This window comes from Montipora foliosa, chromosome 9 (genome assembly GCF_036669935.1).
Source record: "Montipora foliosa isolate CH-2021 chromosome 9, ASM3666993v2, whole genome shotgun sequence".
NCBI lineage: Eukaryota > Metazoa > Cnidaria > Anthozoa > Scleractinia > Acroporidae > Montipora > Montipora foliosa.
In genome coordinates, this window is record NC_090877.1 from 38,845,857 (window position 1) to 38,858,458 (window position 12,602).

At 42.7% G+C, this 12,602-nt stretch overlaps 1 protein-coding gene across 1 annotated transcript in view; it reads right to left on the bottom strand.

The window, feature by feature from the left end:
• Positions 1 to 1,276: 1,276 nt before the first annotated feature.
• LOC137971820 (pneumococcal serine-rich repeat protein-like) overlaps positions 1,277 to 12,602 on the bottom strand; it is a 12,127-nt gene continuing 801 nt past the window's right edge. The window contains exons 1-4 of the mRNA XM_068818577.1: positions 8,654 to 12,602; positions 8,329 to 8,566; positions 1,969 to 7,847; positions 1,277 to 1,503 (exon numbers count right to left, since the gene is read on the bottom strand). The exon at positions 8,654 to 12,602 is cut by the window's right edge and continues 801 nt beyond it. Coding sequence (XP_068674678.1) covers positions 1,277 to 1,503; positions 1,969 to 7,847; positions 8,329 to 8,566; positions 8,654 to 12,602 — 10,293 coding nt within the window. The remainder of the gene's footprint in view (positions 1,504 to 1,968; positions 7,848 to 8,328; positions 8,567 to 8,653) is intronic.

A 12,602-nucleotide genomic window follows, 5' to 3' on the forward strand; every position in this document is an offset into this window, starting at 1 on the left:
TATGTTACTTGAACTGGCACGCCGTGGAACTTTTAGATCCAACATTTATGAAGGAAACATGCGTATACCGCCTTCTTTTGCATGTTGTCTGCAAAACGGAACATAAAACGTTTATGCTCTTTTACAGTTTATGGATGAAAAGAACATGGAAATTACCATGATCTTTTACATTTTATGGATGAAAGAAACGTGGACAATTTCCATGCTCTTTTATATTTTATAGATGAAAAGAACATGGAAATTTCTATGTTCTTTCACATTTTCCCAAGCGAGTAATGTGAGAAATACACGAAAGATATTATGCATCGTCAAAAGGGAACTCGGAAAAATCCGAGCCCCAGATGGGATTGTGACTGCGCGATGAAGTTAAGAGTCATATATGGTTATCGAAAAACTAAACTATGCGACTGCGTGATGCAGTCGTAGTCTATACTCACATTTCACCCTTGCTTACAGCACAGTCTCTAGTAGCTCTGGGGTACTAGATCACGGAGAGTCGTGGGTTCAAATCATCTGTCATCTGGAGCTCGGGTTTTTCCGAGTTCCCATTTGACGATGCATAATATTTTTCGTTTTGTTGATGAAAGGAACATGGAAATTTCCGTGTCTTTTGCATTTTATGGATTAACGGAACATGCAAATTTCCGTGTTTTTTTTTACATTTTATGGATGAAAGGAACATGGAAATTTCCATGTTCTTTTCAATTCTGTGGATGAAGGAACATGACAATTTTCTTGTTCTTTTTACACTTGGCGTGCGAAAGGAACATGGAAATTTCCATGTTCTTTGACATTTTGTGTGTGAAAGGAACATGGAAATTTCCATGTTCTTTTAAAGACTTGATGTGGGAAAGGAACATGGAAATTTCCATGTTCTTTTCTGAATTGTCTTTGAAAGGAACATGGAAATTTCCATGTTCTGTTCAATTCTGTGGATGAAGGAACATGACAATTTTCTTGTTCTTTTTACACTTGGCGTGCAAAAGGAACATGGACATTTCCATGTTCTTTTCCGAATTGTCTTGGAAAGGAACATGGAAATTTCCATGTTCTTTTCAATTCTGTGGATGAAGGAACATGACAATTTTCTTGTTCTTTTTACACTTGGCGTGCAAAAGGAACATGGAAATTTCCATGTTCTTTGACATTTTGTGTGTGAAAGGAACATGGAAATTTCCATGTTCTTTTAAAGACTTGATGTGGGAAAGAACATGGACATTTCCATGTTCTTTTCCGAATTGTCTTTGAAAGGAACATGGAAATTTCCATGTTCTGTTCAATTCTGTGGATGAAGGAACATGACAATTTTCTTGTTCTTTTTACACTTGGCGTGCGAAAGGAGCATGGAAATTTCCATGTTCTTTGACATTTTGTGTGTGAAAGGAACATGGAAATTTCCATGTTCTTTTAAAGACTTGATGTGGGAAAGAACATGGACATTTCCATGTTCTTTTCCGAATTGTCTTGGAAAGGAACATGGAAATTTCCATGTTCTTTTCAATTCTGTGGATGAAGGAACATGACAATTTTCTTGTTCTTTTTACACTTGGCGTGCAAAAGGAACATGGAAATTTCCATACTTTGTCATTTTGTGTGTGAAAGGAACATGGAAATTTCCATGTTCTGTTCAATTTTGTGGATGAGGGAACACGAAAATTTTCTTGTTCTTTTTACACTTGACGAGTGCAAAAGGAACATGGAAATTTCCATGTTTTGACATTTTGTGTGTGAAAGGAACATGGAAATTTCCATGTTCTTTTACAGACTTGATGTGGGAAAGGAACATCGAAATTTCCATGTTCTCATTTTTCCGAATTGTCTTTGAAAGGAAAATGGAAATTTTCAAGTCCCTTCAAATTTTACCTGGGAAATTTACGTATCAACTTTATTAACTTGACCTTAAGCTTAGCCCATTAAAAAAGCACCGTGTTGATGCCGACATATGAACCAGACTTGAAAAATCCTCACCTGGGATAGATGACGACACGCTTGAAGTTAAGAGGAAAGTGCTTGCCTCGGAAGAAACGGAACTTTTCGCAGATATAATATTGGAACTAAATATTGACACAATTCCCGAAGTTATCACAAAGACTGACGGCGTTACACCAGTCAATGACAAAACGCTTGTTAAAGGGCTTGCCAGATTGGACACCGGTACCGTGATAGTTGCTGATAAACTTGTCGACCTTGATAATAAAACACTATACCAAATGCTTGCAGAAGTCGGTGCTGACAAACTGCTCGATGAGCTCACCAAACTTGAAACCGATGCACTACTTGACAGGCTTGCTGATGTTGCAGTAGAAACACTGGCAGACGATGGTGAAATGCTGGTTAACACGCTGAATGAGGCTGACACTGATGAACTGGATGATAAGCTCAACAAACCGGAAAATGTCACACTTGGTGAAATGCTGTAAAAAGTCGATGCCGAAACCCTTCTTGAGGGGTTTGCCAGATTGGACACCGTGTTGGTTTTTGATAAACTAGTCGACCGTGATACTAAAAAAATAAGTTTATTTGAAATGCTTGGAAAGGTCGATGCTGACAAACTGCTCGGTGAGGTCACTGAACTTGAAACCAATGCAGTACTTGACATGCTCTCTAACGTTGAAGTAGAAACACTGGCAGACGGCCTAACAGAGCTTGACTGTGAATTACTAGTTAACACGCTGACTGAGGCTGACACTGATAAACTGGATGACAAGCTAAAGAAAAGGGAAAATGAAACACTCGTTGAAATACTGTCAGCAACAGAGGACAAAACGCTTGTTAAAGGGCTGTCAAGAGTGGACACCGTGATGCTTGCTGCTAAACTTGTCGACCTTGATACAGAAACACTATTTGAAATTCTCATAGAGGTCGAAACCGACACACTGCCCGATGAGCTCACTGAACTTGAAACTGATGCACTACTTGACAGGCTTGCTGATCTTGAAGTAGAAACACTGGCAGACGGGCTAACAGAGGTGGATGGTGAAATACTGGTTGACATGCTGACTGAGGCTGGCACTGGTGAACTGGATGATAAGTTGAACGAAGTGGAAAATGACACACTCGGTAAAATGCTGAAAAAACTCAATGAAGAAACACTCGTTAAAGAGGTGGCCAGAGTGGACACCGTGAAACTTGGCGATAAACTTGTGGACCTTGAAACTGAATAATTGTTTGAAATGCTTGCATATGCCGATGAAGACACACGGCTCGATGAGCTCACTGAACTTGGAACTGATACACTACTTGAAAAGCTGGCAGATGTCAAAGTAGAAACTCTGGAAGACGGGTTAACATACGTGAATGGTGAAATACTGGTTGACACGCTGACTGTGGCTGACACTGATGAACTGGATGACAAGCTGAACGAAGTGGAAAATGCCAACCTTGGTGAAATGGAAATGCTCAGAGAAGTCGAAGTCGAAACGCTTGTTGAAGGGCTTGCCAGAGTGGACCCCGTGATGCTTGCTGAGAAACTTGTCGACCTTGATACTGAAACTCTATTTGTAATGCCTGTAGAGGTCAATGATGCCAGACTTCTCAATGAGCTCACTAAACTTGGAACCAACACACTACTTGACAAGCTTGCAGATGAAACCCTGGCAGACGTGCTAAGAGAGATTGATTGTGAAATACTGCTTGACGAAATGACTGAGGATGACACTGACGGAATGGAAGAGAAGATCAACGAAGTGGAAAATGACACACTTGGATAAATGCTTACAGAAGTCGATGACAAAACGCTTGTTAAAGGGATTGCAGGAGGGGACGCTCTGATGCTTCCTGATAAACTTCTCGACTTTGATACTGAAACACTATTTGAAATGCTTTCAGAGGTCGATGATGACAAACTGCTCGATAAGCTCACTGAACTTGAAACCGGTACATTACGTGACAAGGTTGCAGATGATGAAGTAGAAACACTGGCAGACGGGCTAACAGAGGTTGATGTTGAAAGCCTGTTTAAAACGCTAACTGAGGCTGACACTAATGAACTATATGACAAGCTGAACGATGTAGAAGAAGACACGCTTGGTGAAATGCTTACACAAGTCGAAGACGAAAAGCTCGTTGAAAGGCTTACCAGAGTGGACACCGTTATACTTGCTGATAAACTTGTCGACCTTGATACTTTAACAGAAACACTATTTGAAATGCTTGCAAACGTCGATGATGATAAACTGCTCAATGAGCTAACTGAACTTGGAACCGATACACTACTTGACAAGCTTGCCGACATTGAAGTAGAAAAACTGGCAGTCGAGCTAACAGAGCTTGATGGTGAAATACTAGTTGACCCGCTGATTGAGGGTGACAATAATGAAGTTGATGACGAGCTGGACGAACTGAAAGATGCGACACTCGGTGGAATGCGGAGAGAACTCAATAAAGAAACCCTTGTTGAAGGGCTTTCCTGGATGGACACTGTGATGCCTACTGATAAACCTGTCGACCTTGATACTGAAACACTACTTAAAATGCTTGTAGAGGTCGCTGCTGACAAACTGCTCGATGAGCTCACTGAACCTGGAACCGACACGCTACTTGACAGGCTTCCCGTATTTGAAGTATAGACATTGGGAGACGTCCTAACAGAGCTTGATGGTGAAATACTGTTTGAGGCGATGACTGAGGATGACACTGATGAACTGAATGACAAACTGAACGAAATGGAAAATGACACTCTAGGCGAAAAGCTTAAAGACCTCGATGACAAAAGGCTTGTTGAAGGACTTGTAGGAGTGGACGGTGTGATGCTTGCTGATAAACTTGCCGACCTTGATACTGAAACACTACTTAAAACGATTAAAGAGGTCGATGATGACACACTGCTCGATGAGGTAACTGAACTTGGACCAGAAACACTACTTGAGAAGATTGCCGATATTGAAGTAGAAACATTGGAAGACCGGGTAACATAGCTTGATAGCGAAAGACTGGTTGACACGCTAATTGAGGCTAACACTGATAAAGTTGATAAAAAGCTCGACGAAGTGGAAGATGACATACTCGGTGGAATGTTGAGTAAACTCAATGAAGCGACGCTTGTTGATGGCCTTGCAAGGGCGTACACTGTGATGCTTGCTCCTAACCTTGTCGACCTTGATACTGAAACGCTATTCGAAACGCTTGCAGAACTCGATGCTGACACACTACTAGATGACTTCAATGAACTTGGAACCGATACACTACTTGACAAGATTGCCGTTATTGAAGTAGAAACCCTGGCAGACCCGGTAACATAGCTCGATAGCGAAATACTGGATGGCACACTGATTGAGGCTAACACTGATAAAGTTGGCAAAAAGCTCGATGAAGTGGAAGATGACACACTTGGTGAAATGCTGAGTAAACTCATTAAAGAAACGCTTGTTGAAGGCCTTGCAAGGGTGTACACTGTGATGCTTGCTCCTGACCTTGTCGACCTTGATACTGAAACACTATTCGAAATGCTTGCAGAACTCGATGCTGACACACTACTCGACGACATCAATGAACTTGGAACCGATACACTACTTGACAAGTTTGCCAATATTGAAGTCGAAACACTGGAAGACGGACTAACAGACCCCGATCGTGAAATACTGGTTGACACAGTGATTGAAATTGACACTGAAGCGCTGAATAAAAAGTTGGACGAAGTGGAAGATGACACACTCGGTGGAATGCTGAGTAAACTCAATGAAGAAATGCGTGTTGAGGGCCTTGCAAGGGTGTACACTGTAATGCTCGCTCCTAACCTTGTCGACCTTAATACTGAAACACTATTCGAAATGCTTACAGAACTCGATGCTGACACACTACTCGATGACGTCAATGAAGATGGAATCGATACACTACTTGACAAGTTTACCGATATTGAAGTCGAAACACTGGAAGACGGACTACCAGACCGCGATCGTGAAATACTGGTTGACACAGTGATTGAAATTGACACTGAAGCGCTGAATAAAAAGTTGGACGAAGTGGAAGATGACAAACTCAGTGGAATGCTGAGTAAACTCAATGAAGAAACGCGTGTTGAGGGCCTTGCAAGGGTGTACACTGTGATGCTTGCTAATAACCTTGTCGACCTTGATACTGAAACACTATTCGAAATGCTTACAGAACTCGATGCTGACATACTACTCGATGACGTCAATGAAGATGGAACCGATACACTACTTGACAAGCTTGCCGATATTGAAGTCGAAACACTCGTAGACGGACTAAAAGACCGCGATCGTGAAATACTGGTTGACACGGTGATTGAAGTTGACACCGACGTGCTAAATAAAAAGTTGGACAAAGTGGAAGATGACACACTCGGTGGCATGTTGAGTAAACTCAATGAAGCGACGCTTGTTGATGGCCTTGCAAGGGCGTACACTGTGATGCTTGCTCCTAACCTTGTCGACCTTAATACTGAAACACTACTTAAAATGCTTGTAGAGGTCGCTGCTGATAAACTGCTCGATGAGCTCACTGAACCTGGAACCGGTACACTACTTGACAGGCTTCCCGTATTTAAAGTATAGACATTGGGAGACGTCCTAACAGAGCTTGATGGTAAAATACTGTTTGAGGCGATGACTGAGGATGACACTGATGAACTGAATGACAAGCCGAACGAAGTGGAAAATGACACTCTAGGCGAAAAGCGTAAAGACCTCGATGACAAAAGGCTTGTTGAAGGACTTGTAGGATTGGACGGTGTGATGCTTGCTGATAAACTTGTCGACCTTGATACTGAAACACTACTTAAAACGATTAAAGAGGTCGATGTTGACACACTGCTCGATGAGGTAACTGAACTTGGACCAGAGACACTACTTGAGAAGATTGCCGATATTGAAGCAGAAACATTGGAAGACCGGGTAACATAACTTGATAGCGAAAGACTGGTTGACACGCTAATTGAGGCTAACACTGATAAAGTTGATAAAAGGCTCGACGAAGTGGAAGATGATATACTCGGTGGAATGTTCAGTAAACTCAATGAAGCGACGCTTGTTGATGGCCTTGCAAGGGCGTACACTGTGATGCTTGCTCCTAACCTTGTCGACCTTAATACTGAAACACTACTTAAAATGCTTGTAGAGGTCGCTGCTGACAAACTGCTCGATGGGCTCACTGAACCTGGAACCGATACACTACTTGACAGGCTTCCCGTATTTGAAGTATAGACATTGGGAAACGTCCTAAAAGAGCTTGATGGTGAAATACTGTTTGAGGCGATGACTAAGGATGACACTGATGAACTGAATGACAAGCCGAAAGTAGTGGAAAATGACACTCTAGGCGAAAAGCGTAAAGACCTCGATGACAAAAGGCTTGTTGAAGGACTTGTAGGAGTGGACGGTGTGATGCTTGCTGATAAACTTGTCGACCTTGATACTGAAACACTACTTAAAACGATTAAAGAGGTCGATGTTGACACACTGCTCGATGAGGTAACTGAACTTGGACCAGAGACACTACTTGAGAAGATTGCCGATATTGAAGCAGAAACATTGGAAGACCGGGTAACATAACTTGATAGCGAAAGACTGGTTGACACGCTAATTGAGGCTAACACTGATAAAGTTGATAAAAGGCTCGACGAAGTGGAAGATGATATACTCGGTGGAATGTTCAGTAAACTCAATGAAGCGACGCTTGTTGATGGCCTTGCAAGGGCGTACACTGTGATGCTTGCTCCTAACCTTGTCGACCTTAACACTGAAACACTACTTAAAATGCTTGTAGAGGTCGCTGCTGACAAACTGCTCGATGAGCTCACTGAACCTGGAACCGATACACTACTTGACAGGCTTCCCGTATTTGAAGTATAGACATTGGGAGACGTCCTAACAGAGCTTGATGGTAAAATACTGTTTTAAGGCGATGACTGAGGATGACACTGATGAACTGAATGACAAGCCGAAAGTAGTGGAAAATGACACTCTAGGCGAAAAGCGTAAAGACCTCGATGACAAAAGGCTTCTTGAAGGACTTGTAGAAGTGGACGGTGTGATGCTTGCTGATAAACTTGTCGACCTTGATACTGAAACACTACTTAAAACGATTAAAGAGGTCGATGTTGACACACTTCTCGATGAGGTAACTGAACTTGGACCAGAAACACTACTTGAGAAGATTGCCGATATTGAAGCAGAGACATTGGAAGACCGGGTAACATAGCTTGATAGCGAAAGACTGGTTGACGCGCTAATTGAGGCTAACACTGATAAAGTTGATAAAAAGCTCGACGAAGTGGAAGATGACATACTCGGTGGAATGTTGAGTAAACTTAATAAAGCGACGCTTGTTGATGGCCTTGCAAGGGCGTACACTGTGATGCTTGCTCCTAACCTTGTCGACCTTAATACTGAAACACTACTTAAAATGCTTGTAGATGTCGCTGCTGACAAACTGCTCGATGAGCTCACTGAACCTGGAACCGATACACTACTTGACAGGCTTCCCGTATTTGAAGTATAGACATTGGGAGACGTCCTAAAAGAGCTTGATGGTGAAATACTGTTTGAGGCGATGACTGAGGATGACACTGATGAACTGAATGACAAGCCGAACGAAGTGGAAAATGACACTCTAGGCGAAAAGCGTAAAGACCTCGATGACAAAAGGCTTGTTGAAGGACTTGTAGGAGTGGACGGTGTGATGCTTGCTGATAAACTTGTCGACCTTGATACTGAAACACTACTTAAAACGATTAAAGAGGTCGATGTTGACACACTTCTCGATGAGGTAACTGAACTTGGACCAGAGACACTACTTGAGAAGATTGCCGATATTGAAGCAGAGACATTGGAAGACCGGGTAACATAGCTTGATAGCGAAAGACTGGTTGACGCGCTAATTGAGGCTAACACTGATAAAGTTGATAAAAAGCTCGACGAAGTGGAAGATGACATACTCGGTGGAATGTTGAGTAAACTCAATAAAGCGACGCTTGTTGATGGCCTTGCAAGGGCGTACACTGTGATGCTTGCTCCTAACCTTGTCGACCTTAATACTGAAACACTACTTAAAATGCTTGTAGAGGTCGCTGCTGACAAACTGCTCGATGAGCTCACTGAACCTGGAACCGATACACTACTTGACAGGCTTCCCGTATTTGAAGTATAGACATTGGGAGACGTCCTAACAGAGCTTGATGGTGAAATACTGTTTGAGGCGATGACTGAGGATGACACTGATGAACTGAATGACAAGCCGAACGAAGTGGAAAATGACACTCTAGGCGAAAAGCGTAAAGACCTCGATGACAAAAGGCTTGTTGAAGGACTTGTAGGAGTGGACGGTGTGATGCTTGCTGATAAACTTGTCGACCTTGATACTGAAACACTACTTAAAACGATTAAAGAGGTCGATGTTGACACACTTCTCGATGAGGTAACTGAACTTGGACCAGAGACACTACTTGAGAAGATTGCCGATATTGAAGCAGAGACATTGGAAGACCGGGTAACATAGCTTGATAGCGAAAGACTGGTTGACGCGCTAATTGAGGCTAACACTGATAAAGTTGATAAAAAGCTCGACGAAGTGGAAGATGACATACTCGGTGGAATGTTGAGTAAACTCAATAAAGCGACGCTTGTTGATGGCCTTGCAAGGGCGTACACTGTGATGCTTGCTCCTAACCTTGTCGACCTTAATACTGAAACACTACTTAAAATGCTTGTAGAGGTCGCTGCTGACAAACTGCTCAATGAGCTCACTGAACCTGGAACCGATACACTACTTGACAGGCTTCCCGTATTTGAAGTATAGACATTGGGAGACGTCCTAACAGAGCTTGATGGTGAAATACTGTTTGAGGCGATGACTGAGGATGACACTGATGAACTGAATGACAAGCCGAACGAAGTGGAAAATGACACTCTAGGCGAAAAGCTTAAAGACCTAGATGACAAAAGGCTTGTTAAAGGACTTGTAGGAGTGGACGGTGTGATGCTTGCTGATAAACTTGTCGACCTTGATACTGAAACACTACTTAAAACGATTAAAGAGGTCGATGTTGACACACTTCTCGATGAGGTAACTGAACTTGGACCAGAGACACTACTTAAGAAGATTGCCGATATTGAAGCAGAAACATTGGAAGACCGGGCAATATAGCTTGATAGCGAAAGACTGGTTGACACGCTAATTGAGGCTAACACTGATAAAGTTGATAAAAAGCTCGACGAAGTGGAAGATGACATACTCGGTGGAATGTTGAGTAAACTAAATAAAGCGACGCTTGTTGATGGCCTTGCAAGGGCGTACACTGTGATGCTTGCTCCTAACCTTGTCGACCTTAATACTGAAACACTACTTAAAATGCTTGTAGAGGTCGCTGCTGACAAACTGCTCGATGAGCTCACTGAACCTGGAACCGATACACTACTTGACAGGCTTCCCGTAATTGAAGTATAGACATTCGGAGACGTCCTAACAGAGCTTGATGGTGAAATACTGTTTGAGGCGATGACTGAGGATGACACTGATGAACTGAATGACAAGCCGAACGAAGTGGAAAATGACACTCTAGGCGAAAAGCGTAAAGACCTCGATGACAAAAGGCTTGTTGAAGGACTTGTAGGAGTGGACGGTGTGATGCTTGCTGATAAACTTGTCGACCTTGATACTGAAACACTACTTAAAGCGATTAAAGAGGTCGATGTTGACACACTTCTCGATGAGGTAACTGAACTTGGACCAGAGACACTACTTGAGAAGATTGCCGATATTGAAGCAGAGACATTGGAAGACCGGGTAACATAGCTTGATAGCGAAAGACTGGTTGACGCGCTAATTGAGGCTAACACTGATAAAGTTGATAAAAAGCTCGACGAAGTGGAAGATGACATACCCGGTGGAATGTTGAGTAAACTCAAGAAAGCGACGCTTGTTGATGGCCTTGCAAGGGCGTACACTGTGATGCTTGCTCCTAACCTTGTCGACCTTAATACTGAAACACTACTTAAAATGCTTGTAGAGGTCGCTGCTGACAAACTGCTCGATGAGCTCACTAAACCTGGAACCGATACACTACTTGACAGGCTTCCCGTATTTGAAGTATAGACATTGGGAGACGTCATAACAGAGCTTGATGGTGAAATACTGTTTGAGGCGATGACTGAGGATGACACTGATGAACTGAATGACAAGCCGAACGAAGTGGAAAATGACACTCTAGGCGAAAAGCGTAAAGACCTCGATGACAAAAGGCTTGTTGAAGGACTTGTAGGAGTGGACGGTGTGATGCTTGCTGATAAACTTGTCGACCTTGATACTGAAACACTACTTAAAACGATTAAAGAGGTCGATGTTGACACACTTCTCGATGAGGTAACTGAACTTGGACCAGAGACACTACTTGAGAAGATTGCCGATATTGAAGCAGAGACATTGGAAGACCGGGTAACATAGCTTGATAGCGTAAGACTGGTTGACGCGCTAATTGAGGCTAACACTGATAAAGTTGATAAAAAGCTCGACGAAGTGGAAGATGACATATTCGGTGGAATGTTGAGTAAACTCAATGAAGCGACGCTTGTTGATGGCTTTGCAAGGGCGTACACTATGATGCTTGCTCCTAACCTTGTCGACCTTAGTACTGAAACACTACTTAAAATGCTTGTAGAGGTCGCTGCTGACAAACTGCTCGATGAGCTCACTGAACCTGGAACTGATACACTACTTGACAGGTTTCCCGTATTTGAAGTATAGACATTGGGAGACGTCCTATCAGAGCTTGATGGTGAAATACTGTTTGAGGCGATGACTGAGGATGACACTGATGAACTGAATGATAAGCCGAACGAAGTGGAAAATGACACTCTAGGCGAAAAGCTTAAAGACCTTGATGACAAAAGGCTTGTTGAAGGACTTGTAGGAGTGGACGGTGTAATGCTTGCTGATAAACTTGTCGACCTTGATACTGAAACACTACTTAAAACGATTAAAGTGGTCGATGTTAACACACTGCTTGATGAGGTAACTGAACTAAGACCAATAACACTACTTGAGAAGATTGCCGATATTGAAGCAGAAACATTGGAAGACCGGGTAACATAGCTTGATAGCGAAAGACTGGTTGACGCGCTAATTGAGGCTAACACTGATAAAGTTGATAAAAAGCTCGACGAAGTGGAAGATGACATACTCGGTGGAATGTTGAGTAAACTCAATGAAGCGACGCTTGTTGATGGCCTTGCAAGGGCGTACACTGTGATGCTTGCTCCTAACCTTGTCGATTTTGATACTGAAACACTATTCGAAACGCTTGCAGAACTCGATGCTGACACACTACTAGATGACCTCCATGAACTTGGAACCGATACACTACTTGACAAGATTGCCACTATTGAAGTAGAAACCCTGGCAGACCCGGTAACATAGCTCGATAGCGAAATGCGGGATGGCACACTGATTGAGGCTAACACTGATAAAGTTGGTAAAAAGCTCGATGAAGTGGAAGATGACACACTTGGTGAAATGCTGAGTAAACTCATTAAAGAAACGCTTGTTGAAGGCCTTGCAAGGGTGTACACTGTGATGCTTGCTCCTGACCTTGTCGACCTTGTTACTGAAACACTATTCGAAATGCTTGCAGAACTCGATGCTGACACACT